At 36.5% G+C, this 12,781-nt stretch overlaps 1 protein-coding gene across 2 annotated transcripts in view; it reads right to left on the bottom strand.

Annotated features, from left to right (window-relative positions):
• Nucleotides 1-3,882: 3,882 nt before the first annotated feature.
• Reg-5 (Rhythmically expressed gene 5) overlaps nt 3,883-12,781 on the bottom strand; it is a 168,441-nt gene continuing 159,542 nt past the window's right edge. For both annotated transcript variants that reach the window (XM_067140418.2, XM_067140419.2), the window contains exon 6: nt 3,883-12,129. In XM_067140418.2, coding sequence (XP_066996519.1) covers nt 11,957-12,129 — 173 coding nt within the window. In that variant the 3' untranslated portion in view covers nt 3,883-11,956. The remainder of the gene's footprint in view (nt 12,130-12,781) is intronic.

Genomic DNA, 12,781 nt, shown 5'->3' on the forward strand with positions numbered 1-12,781 from the left:
TTTCTACTGGGCGAGTTGGCCATGAGGTTAGTAGTGTGCAGCTGTGAGCTTGCATCCAGGAGATAGTGGGTTTGAACCCCACTGTCGGGAGCCCTGAGGATGGTTTTGCATGATTTCCCATTTTCACACCAGGCAAATACTGGGGCTGTCCATTAATTAAGGCCACGGCCGCTTCCTTCCCATTCCCAGCCATTTTCTACCCCATCATCACCATTAAGACCTATCTGTGGTAGTGCGACGTAAAAAAGCTAGTTTGTGCTTCCGACCATATTCAGGAGAGTGGACATCAACAGACACTGAGGAGGCCATCTTGACAGATCCTCAGTCTTGATGCAGGAGATGTTAAACGAACATGGCAGAGAGGGAATAGGCAAAAAGAATGATGTAAAGGGAGGAAGTAAGTTATCAATGAAGTCATATAAAACTAGGCAGTGGGACAAAAAAAACATCATTGTTATTAAAGTAGTCATATAGGTAGTACTTTTTTGTGGCGGTAGGCAACGGTATGCAGTACCGGCACCTTTTTCTCGAAAGAAAGAAAGAAAGAAAGAAAGAAAGACAAACAATTAATTGGATATTATTCAGAATGTTCCTATCACATTTCCTATAAACTATTGACTTATGGCTTAAAATAAAGCTTGTTTGTCTGCTTTTGTTACGTTTCTATACACATAATGCGTACGAGCACATGATCTGTAAACTGCCAATGTAAAATTGTCATTCTTGTTCTATTAACCATTTCATGTTGTCAGTTCAGAGGTAAAGAAAAAGGAAGAGAGATTCTTCATCTGGCTGTTTCTTGTCCTTCCACAGTTTTTGCTACTGGAATACTATAGAGTGGGTGGTTGATTTTCTGACCCTTCAACAAACAAACTTATGTAAAGGACAATCTAACGGTATCTGTATTGCCATTAATACAACCAGTAAATCGCTAACCGTCATATTTAATCTGGGGTTAATGTATATTTAAATTTAACTGCTTTTGTTGTTTTAAAATAATTTGAAAAGCATAAAACACTTATTTTTTGCTGCCATGGCAAGCAAGTTTAGAGTTATTTAGTACGAGCAAAGAGCGCACGTGGTTCACAAGCTGGAGAAGTGAAATGAATTTTGTACCGGTGCACAATAAAAGAAAACATGATGATTTTTTTGAAGTATCTCCTGAACCTGCGAACAGTGAATCAATTAAATGTGAAGAAAACATCACAAGTACCAATAGATTGACTGCAGTTCAAGAGGGAAACGTTTCTGACCATGATGGGCCTGATTGTTGGACATTAACTCCGACAAAACTTCTTCCAGAGAAACGGGTGGCTTTATGCAAAAAAATAAAATGCTAGACTGTAAGGCGTGCCAAGATTTTACAATTTTAGTAGCAGAAAAACAGATGGAAGTGAACATTTCTTCAGAGTAGACCAGTAGTAATATCGGTACCTTTGGAAGAAAAGACAACTGTACATCTGGAGGTATGAACAAAGTGTGAGGCAGTTTATGAAGAAGTTTGGGTGAGTACTGCCACATTTTTCCTTAGAGGAAAAAAAAAAAAAAAAAAAGGCACTGCATATAGGTGTTAACACATGTTGGAAAAAAAAAAAGCAGGTTACTGTGGGAAGAGGGATCCCGACATTGTCTTATGGAGCCGGTTCTCTCCAACGTTGCTGTGAGGCTGTAATAGGAAGAGACTATATCTATAGGCTTACAGTTTCCATAGACGAAGGCAAAATGTTTACTTAATATACTTTCCGTAATTCAGACTTTGCTTATCACAAATGTGGTGAAATTGAGGTAAGTCCTCCCACTATTTCTGTCAGAGAGATGATTCTTAATTAGTCAACCACCTATATTTGCTAGCGTAACATGTGTAATTGGTAACCACATTTTATTCAGTAAAGTTTGTGAAACCAGTGACAATGACTTGCCTTCAGTCTAAAATCTTGCAGATTTTCAACTTTCTGAAACTGTGATGTTTGAAAATCAAGGTAAGGTTTTCTGTTTTATGTAAATATGCTCCATAACACATATATAATAGATAACAGCCAAGTTATTTCAAGTTTACCTATATTCATATTAAAAGGTTTGCTTTCAATACAGGAGTCTTCATCGTATGTGGACTGGTGAAACAGACTTATCTCATCTCAAATTTCTGAAGATTTCCTTACTGTTGCTACAAAATGACAATGGCAAGTCTTGCTCATCCTTGGTGAATAATTTAAGGAGAGAATTCTAGTACTGACTTTGCAAGCTAGTTGCTAGGTGCTCCATTGCAGCGCACCGCATATTGCCGCTGTAGTATTGTCTTTTGTTGCTAATGGGTTAGTTACTTCCTGCAGACTGTTGCCAACTGATCTCAGCTACTGATACACTCTTTCATTATTGGTCTGCGCATATCCTAGCTGGTGACAAAATCCAATGGTCTATACATTATTATGTATGGCATAAAGTTTCTGTAAGGGACCGTTCCCCCCAAGAGACCGTGTGAGACAATTAGCCTAATGGCAAATACAGTATATTGTTTAGAGTTATTATTATGCTATACTTGGTAATTACAGCAAAGCCTGATTTATCCAGACTAACCGGGACCAAAGGCAATCCGCACAATCAAAAATCCGGATAATCCGGGTTATATGGGTAATAAGAAAAACAAAATTCTTACCATTTTTGACATTAAAAAATATTTTTGTAACAAAATTATGTACATAGTATTGTTTACAAGACATTAAAAAGTATACAAATCTTAATCACATAAAATCACATAATTTCTTAACAAAGAATTGATCCACTGTCTTCTGTTTCAAACACTTGTGGGGCTTGAATGAAGCACAGTCATGTAAAAGTTTTATCATTAATAGTTCAGCTGGAGTGGTGTCGGGCTGATGCTCCAAGTACACCGTGATGTTTGTCAGCTGGTGCGCAGCACCTGCATGTGTTGTTCACTTTCGCAGTGTGATCGCTCCCTCCTCATCCACATCATCTTCTCACCTAAAATTTCTTCTTCCATGAGAGTGCCGTAGCCACTGTCATACTATGTCAGCGCTCAATGATACTGTAGTAAATCTTTCTTAAACTCAACAGAAACATTTTACAGTACAGTTTTAACATAATTTATTGTAAAAATTTATGCAGGAAATGTGCATTGAATCAAACTAAAAACTTAATATTTGGCGTACTTATAGTTACGTTCTTGCTACTGTAGTAAAAATGATTATCTAATTTGAACATTAAATTTTAAAAATGTCTACAAATCTCATCCGTATTATCCAGAGATTTGGGTCAACGAAGGTCACATAAATGAGGTTGTACTGTATATCTGTTTTTAATTCTGGAAGTGATGCCACATTTCATGAATTTTAGCCAATGTCAGTGGTAGTTGCTGCAGGTTTTTTCTTCTACTAACCTAACCTAACCCCATGGCACTACAGCCCTTGAAGGGCCTTGGCCTACCAAGCGACCGCTGCTCAGCCCGAAGGCCTGTAGATTACGAGGTGTCGTGTGGTCAACACGACGAATCCTCTCGACCGTTACTCTTGGCTTTCTAGACCGGGGCCGCTATCTCACCGTCAGATAGCTCCTCAATTCTAATCACGTAGGCTGAGTGGACCTCGAACCAGCCCTCAGGTCCAGGTAAAAATCCCTGACCTGACCGGGAATCGAACCCGGAACCTCCGGGTAAGAGGTAGGCACTCTACCCCTATACCACGGGGCCGGCTTTTTCTTCTACTACCATTATTTTTGACATCTCCATTTCTGACACACCAGAAATACACATATTTCTGATGTACCTATCAGTGTATGGTCTTAGTCTTAATTTACACTAGCAATTAAAGTACAGTATTCATTTTAGAAATTTTATTTTCTTATATATGTACATACAAACAATACATTATAATATACAAAAATAATTCATAAATCTATTTTCCTATATAAATAAAATAAATAAAATAAAGCATGAACATTATTTATAACAACAAGTTACAGTAAAGAAGAATAGTGATTGTTAACACAGTATCATTTCTGACAATAAAATTTGCTGAATATATTAACAAAATACTGTTTTGGCAAATAATATTATCCTAGATTAAGTTCACATTTTAATGAATTTTCAGTCATTAAAATCGAGTTTTCAGCAACATTTTTTTAAAATGTCGACCATGTTCTCTGGCAACAGAAGCAAGAAAAATTAGGTACTTTATTCTTAAAATGTTGTGGAAATCCATTTTCTAAAAAACTGAATCAGTTTCCTGAGTTGCAACAAAAGAGATATATTAAAAATTACAATTTGGAATATTTATATAACTGAAATGCATGCTGAGATATTCAGTCATTAGATGGTACCGTCAATTGAAGTTACTTTGTCCACCAGAGGAAACCTTGGCCATTCTATTTATAAGTCACTTGTTCTTGAATTATACTTCTACAAATCAGTAGAGACATTAATTTTAAATAGAGCAATCAAAAGCTGATTAAGGGATCTATCAATATCTGTGTTTCACGTTTTCAACGTTTCTCCTGGTTAGGACAGTTGTTCTACAGTAACAATGACTGTTTTGCATCCTTATCAAATCTTTGATTGTTACACAAGTGTCTGGCAATACATTCTCGAACTCTTTAGTAGAAATATTAAACAGAACTCTTATGAGGGACTTTTAAATAAAATTGTGTTAATATCCTAGGAGACTTTGGCCGTGCCACATGATTACAAAAAGAAATGTGGAGGCTATACCAAAATTACAATCGAATCGAATTTCCTTGCAAGATATGGATGGCAGGAATTTCAGAATTTAGTGGAGAGTCCTGATATTTTTAAAATTTATGTTCAATTTGTAATAATAATAATAATAATAATAATAATAATAATAATAATAATGCTTTAGTCCCACTAACCACGTATAGGGTTTTCGGAGACGCCAAAATGCAATAATTTAGCCCTGCAGGAGTTATTTCACGTGCCAGTAAATCTACCGACACAAGCTGATGTATTTGAGAACTTTCAAATACCACCGGACTGAGCCAGGATCGAATCTGCCTAGTTGGGGTCAGAAGGCCAGCGCCTCAACTGTCTGAGTCACTCGGCCTGGCAAGTTCAATTTCTAGAGTCCTAATGTTTTAATTTTTGTTTAGTTAATCTATGCAGGTCTGTTTGTGAAGCATATTCTATGGGCACATATATGGGCACAAATTTCATGGCCGTGCGCGTAGAGGCGTGCGGCTGTGAGCTTGCCTCCGGGAGATCGTGGATTTGAATCCCACTGTCGGCAGCCCTGAAGATGGTTTTCCGTGGTTTCCCATTTTCACACCAGGCAAATGCTTGGGCTGTACCTTAATTAAGGCCACGGCCGCTTCCTTCCAACTCCTAGGCCCTTCCTATTCCATCGTCGCCGTTAGACCTATCTGTGTCGGTGCGACGTAAAGCCCGTACCAAAAAAAAAAAAAAAATTGTACGGTGATGAGATATAAGAACAAATTTCATGAGTGAACTTTATTAAAATTAAACATTTTGTTATTTAAATTGAAGCATGTACATATGCAAAATAAATTTGAAAATTCTATGAATACATTTGTTGCATTCTTTTCTTGCTAGTGAAATGATGAATGTGGCACTGCAGTTTATACGGCCTTTAAGATTGTAAACATAGTGTAATTTATCCACGCTTACAACTAGTCAAGCTTTCATGATTAAGAATTATACTTTATTGCAATGTTTTTGTCCCATTTCCTACTGATTTAAGAGGCCAAATTAACCTGTGCACAAGAATAACTTCATCCTCCATATTAAACTTATGTAGGCTGATGTTACCCCAAATCTGGGGAAAATTTAACCACAATTTATTTACCTTTAAATTAGCTAATGGTGTGCTACAAACTTTCCTCAAGTTCCAATTTTGTTTTTCTCTCCATTTGTTCACATTAAGAATACATGCGCAAGATAGCATCTGCTTCAATGAAATTCAGTTCCACTGTTATTTTCATGTCAGAATTTCTAATAAACCATGAAATGTGGCCAAAGTCACCCTGGGTGACAGTACTTCAGTGAGATCTCTTTTTAAGTTTCAATGTATTATATCTCTTCTTGTGGCAAATGCTCATGAAGAGTAGATAAAGCTTGTAAAGAGGTGCATAGTCAATAAGTACATAGAATCTACCGGTTTCCTTCTATAATATGCATTACTAGTGTGACCATGGTTTGAGATTTTAACCAAGATAATTAAAAAGCTCTGCAATAATTCCTACAATGGAAGGGATTTAAATGGATAGATATCTGATATACTAAATTCTAGATGAATCTGTATGGGGAGGAAAATCTCTCATCATTAGGTTTCAAATGGCATTACAGTAGATTACTATCATTTTGATGGTATGGTACCCCTTGTTCTGGGGCAGTGATCCCATCTCGGCTCTCTCTCTCTCTCTCTCTCTCTCTCTCTCTACACAAAAATGACAGTAGAGGAGCGGGGTGCATTTCTCCATCCAGTACAAATAAGAGTATGTCCCCATGTAATAAAATAAAGATTACTACATGCAATAAAAATTATTTTCCCATTATATCTATAAAATTAAAGTAATTAAATTTCTTACATTAACAACTTTTTTTCTCTCATGAAAAATTGTACCTTAAATATTCAGTGCTGGGCACAGGGTGTCTACTTCTAGTAATAATATGAACCTCCAGCTGATTACCATAGTTTCTGATGGACTAAAAATCTGCAGCTCCTTGTTTCATAAATATGAAAAAATTATATATTGAGATCCCAGAGACATAGACCAATGAACAAACGTTAAGGCATTGTCCAATTTTTAGCCATAGTTTGTTATTCAAAGGATTCAAGAAGGTGGATATACTGTAGGGGGTATATGAATCAATAAGATTGCTAGTGTTCTGCCATTCTTCATTGCTGGCATCATTATTAAACCACTAGATGTTTAAATAATATGTTCCTTTTCACACTACAAGTTTAAGAAATGTAATAATAATAATAATAATAATAATAATAATAATAATAATAATAATAATAATAATAATAATAATAAGAATAATAATATTGGCTTTACGTCCCACTAACCACTCTTACAGTTTTCGGAGATGCCGCGGTGCTGGAATTTAGTCCCGCGGGAGTTCTTTTACGTGCCAGTAAATATACAGACACGAGGCTGAAGTATTTGAGCACCTTGAAATACCACCGGACTGAGGTAGGATTGAACCTGCCAAGTTGGGGTCAGAAGGCCAGCACCTCAGCCATCTTAGCCACTCAGCCCGGCTCAAGAAACATTGAAAGGATCAACTCAAGTATATATTTGAGATTTCCTTGTACTTTATAGATATTAAAAATACTGTTGATTTGAAGTTTTTATTTCCCTGCTTTAACCTTCTGTGGGTCTGGTACTGATAGCTCCTCAGTTGCCCTTGAAAACCTTGTTTCAGACACCTAAAACAAATTCTGAATTCATGACAGAAGCTCAAACCTAGGACAACCTGAACATCAGCTTGCTACACTAACAAGGAGAGGCCAGACCCTGCATCCAACCAATTCCAACAAGCTTCAATATACCTGTTGGGGGACACTCAACACAACTCATGTATAAGGGTTTAGGTCAATATGCTTTCGTTTTCGAAAAAAAAAATGAGGTTGAATATCACGATAGAGGATACACTTCGGACCAAGTGGAGGTGATAAAACACATAAAGGCGAACACATTTTACTTAACCATGTCAGGTCCACAACCTAATAGTTTGCGAAAAATTTATGCATCGCTGATTCCAATGCCACACATATATATTCGGAGAGTTAGATCACAGTCGACTGGAGTGGTGGTCGAGTGGTCGCCGTGCTCGCGTGCCAACCTCAACGACGTGAGTTCGAGTCTCGTCGGAGCTATATCTTTTTAAAAAAAAAAAATTAATATTTGAGGGAGTGTGAAGATAAAAGTGCAAATAAAATGATTTTGCAAATTGTAATATGCTTTATTTTCTCCCTCAAATTAACATACATACATATATATATATATATATATATATATATAGAGAGAGAGAGAGAGAGAGAGAGAGAGAGAAGGAGATATTTGGCAGTAACTGTGAGAACATTTAGGCCTATATTAATTTCAGGTAGAAAATAAAGTGTACTGCAATTTGCATGATATTTTTATTCACATTTTTATCTCCACCTTCCCTCAAATAATTATTTTGTACAAGAAATATAGCTGTGACGAGAATTGAACTCCTGTCGTCCTGGTTTACCCGCAAGTACAGTGACCACTTGACCACCATTCCAGTTGACTGCGGTGTAACTCTCCAAGTATACATACGTTGCACTGGAATTGGGTTGCAGACCTGACACGTTTAAGTAAAATATGTTCACCTTTAACTGTTCTATCACCTGCACTTAGTCCGAGGTGGATCCTATGTCATGATATTTGACCTCATTTTTTTCAAAAACAAAAACATATTGACCTGATTCCTTATACAGGAGTTACTGTTGAGTGTCTCCCAACAGGTACATTGAAGCTCACTGAAATCAGTTGGACACAGGGCCTGGTCTCTTCTTGTAAGTGCTTCTCCAGGAAAAGGTCTTATAACTGGGGTAAATTTGATAAATTTCAATGTTAATTCCATTTCAATCCCTTCCAACTTAAACATAAAGCCCTCAAGTCAAGGTAACCTACAAAAATACATTTCCTCTTATTTTCACATAAAATTCATGGTACTGAATTAAAATATCACTTATTATGTAGCAGTTATTTTAAATGAATTATACAATAATTACATATAACAATAAAATAAAAATAAATAAAAATCTTAAAAGAAAAATATACAGAAACACAAAATCAACCAGCTTGTCAAGAATGCACATGAAAGCAGTAACTTACATATATACAACTAGGAAGTTATATTGTGGTCCAGAATCCTGTTGGACATTATGATTAACAAGTTGTACACCTAAATCAAATATAAGATTAATATTTCTACAGAAATCCTGTGCCTTGTAATACTATGTTTTACTGAGATGTACAAGTACACTCCCATGAAATGGAGGCCATCAAGTTAAAATCTTCAGCAAACAGTAGCAATGAATGGGAGTAAGAAGTGTGTTTGGGGGGGGAGGGCACAAAAGTTTACAGACAGCAAAAAGTACCTGGGTCTGGGGGATATAGTGGGGGGGGAAGGGGGTTAGACATAAAAAAGAAAAAAACATGCTCTCTGAGCAAATTTCGATAGAGACATAAACGTTGAGAGTCTACCAACTTATAAATAGAAGTACTGCGTGATTATACTATTTAAAAGTCATCTAATATTTGACCACACAGTAACAAAGAAACAGACACTAGGTAGAACTGAACAGACACACTGACGGAGTGAGACTGACAGACTTACGAATGTGTGTGGCAAGCAGGTGAACTTGGCAAAAATATACCCCTGCTAACCTTCATTGCAGAATATACTACACATTGCTCTGCTTGCTGTGGCACTGTACAATTCGGTTAGCAGCGCCGAACAACTTTGTGCGTATTTACACCAAGTATTTTTCTTATTAAGTGAAGAAATTAAAGGTAAGAATTAGCTGAAAAGATAACAGGGTTTGCACAATTTTTTAATAATTCCTAGTTTCAGGTGGCTAAAATGGAATAAAAATGTATTTTTTTCTCCACAAACTGGGAGGGGGCGAATGCCCCCCACCCCCTCACATCCCCTAATCACCGCTACTGTCTCAAAGTACTCAAAGACTTCTTTGACTAACCTTACAACTCTGTAAGAAACAACCTTATTTTCCCCCAACCTATTTTTAATATCTCTGTACAGCATTTGTTCAAGTGATATGGATATTCTTAATGAGAATTAAAATAAAACAACCTTACACAATGAAGGTGGAGGAGAAGATAATATGGAGGCTTTAAGCCTAGAGCTTTAGCAGAACTAATATCTCCTAAATTATATTTGCTATCTGACCAATATGGTATTCATGCGTATTCTGATAATTATTTATTTGCAATGAACACCTGTTTTAGGTGTACCATATTTCAGTCCTGTTACTAACAATAAGCATTGCACTTGAGCCTTTGGCTTGTGTGATGTTCATACATTGGTGTGTGTATTAAGTAATCCAGAATACAGAAATATACACACCTTTTACAGTTACTGTATAACATCATTAATGGCAGAAATAATCAACTCTTGTATCCTTCTAAGGTGAGAAACACTACTCAGCAATGAGCTAGTTTAACCTGGGGTTCCAGTGGTGGCAAATACAAATGAAGGTACTCCCTGGCTTAGGAACATCCAATATCCTCATTTTATTTTGGCATACAGTATGTATGTAAGCCTATACATCTTTCTGGTGATGGAAGTTATCTGTTAGTATCCGACTGTTATGATGGAACCCATTTGAAATTACAGCTCAGTTTACATGACAAGTCAGTTTTCAAATTTAAGAAGTACAAATTTGCTGTCTATATTGATAAATAAAGGGAATTTAAAAGTAATTATTAATTTTTTCCATGGTAATACAATGGAATTGAAAACTACACTGTTAGTCTTATATGTAGAGTCAAACACAATTCTTTTTCCCCATTCACTGCAATATTTAGCTTTAGTCTATATAAGAGTAATAATGTCACAGTTTGCTGTTTTGCTCTCCTTTAACCCACTTGAAAGAAAAAAGACAGAATAAAAGCACTCTTCAGGCACCACAGTGTTATCAAACTGTGTAGTATACTTTGTTGCTATTACATGACAAAGCCTGAAGTCACAGTCTTATTAAGTTCTTCAATAGGTAAAAAAATGTACCGTAATTCATAACGTTTGTTCTACTGTAGTCAACAATAATGCATTGTTGAAGTCCATCAATGGTCGCTATTTACACGACTTGGTTGCTGTAATTTTAACATGTAAAATATAGGATATACACAATAACAAGTCAGTGCAGGAAGTTTGCACTTGTTTGCTGCTGTCCATTATTTAAAAAAACTGTACATAATGTACAGAAAACAACAACATGGTTCAACCTGGAAAAATAACTAAATAATTCTACACACCATGGAAGCTTCACTTCTAAGATGAAACAAAAAAGGTGTATATAATTGCATTCTTTAGAGAAAGAGTCCAGAAATATATTTGCACAGCGTAAGGGTTAAATGAAGTTAATTCAGCAATAGCATTGCCCATAACAATATCTAACCAAATATGTGGATGTGTAGTGTTCAGAAAGAGCAAAGGAGACACAATAGTGGGTTAACATATATTGTTTTGGAAGCCTCTAAAATAAAACTACTGAATATAAATAACAACATAGAGGTTGTGACAATTTTGTTAACCTAGCCTTACAGGTGTTCTTCCACATGTAGACAGCAACCAATACTGACACAAGAGGACATTATTATTTTAGAAGGCACTTCAGGCCAGCTTGAATATCTCTCAACACTGAACCAGGTAACAAGGATGATGACAATTCCATTGCTGTGCATATACAGAACCTCTGTCAAGCACTTGCTTTAGAAAGAGGGATCAAACAATTTCCAGCACAGCAACCTGACTACACAGTAGACACCAAACTTGATTGCTAGCAAATCAACTGATGGAAGAAGTAAAAGCAATCAGGCTGTAGAATAATAACAATTAAATACTATAACTTGGTGAAACTACCTATGCATACATGTGCATTAGTGGAATGATCAAACAGCAGATCAAATCCTCAGCATCCCATGTCACATGCTGGTAATTCTGCTTAACATTCTTAACTACCCAATATCCACTTTCAACTAAGTACTTTTTCCAAAGGAAAATGTAGGAAGAATATAACAACTATGTTTGTACTGATATCAACAATTATGTTATACAGATTTGTTTAAAAATCATCTTCGTTATGAATTCAAAGTAATTTTTCATAACGCCAAATGAATTCCAATATTCAGTGTTGGCAAGAATTTTGAATTCGGCATTCAGGGTAAACAAAAGCACTACAAGTAGTATCTATGTAGCAGTAGTTGTTGGTTGCTCATTATGAATTCCATGATGGATTTCTCCTGCTGAAGGGTGTGGACTAGAACCTTTAGCAAGTTCTTCAATTGGGATAGGAGGCTGTGCACGCATCAACTTGAATTCTTCAGCATCTTCATCTTTTAACTTGGTTATGCCAGTTTCTCCTGAAATGAAAACATAGGATAAAAACTGTACCTTTCAATGACCTATTGTACAAAGATGGAGAGTTTGTTTACATGAAGAGACTAATAGTGGCAAAGTAAACCACCTTGGAAGTGGGCAATGCCATTAAAATATATTACTGAAAAGAACTTTCAAATGATACATAATAATATCCCTTTTAATCCCATTATTGCCAACGGCCGTAGCCGTGTTGAAACACCGGATCCCGTGAGATCTCCGAAGTTAAGCAACATTGGGCGTGGTCAGGAGTTGGATGGGTTGCCACGCGCTGTTGGTGGGGGGTAAGGGAATGGAAGAGCGGAAAGGAACTGGCCACCCTACCGCACGTAAACTCCGGCTCAGGAACACCTCTGCGGAGGTTCGGACCTGCCTTCGGGCAGAACAACCCTTACCTTACTTAATCCCATTATTGAATTAAATCAATACCTGCATATATATCTTTATTATAGACTGTTTTGCCCTTCAACATTCAGACTGAAATCCTATGCAAATTAACCAAGTACCATACTGCCAAAACCCTCTATATTTGCAGCCAGCCCTATGATCTCATTTAGTTCCACACCTCTCATCGTTAAATCGTTAAAGACAGAGTCTAACCATCATTACCATGGTCTGCCTCTGCTTCTCTTAACC

This window comes from Anabrus simplex, chromosome 2 (assembly GCF_040414725.1).
Source record: "Anabrus simplex isolate iqAnaSimp1 chromosome 2, ASM4041472v1, whole genome shotgun sequence".
In the NCBI taxonomy this organism is placed as follows: domain Eukaryota; kingdom Metazoa; phylum Arthropoda; class Insecta; order Orthoptera; family Tettigoniidae; genus Anabrus; species Anabrus simplex.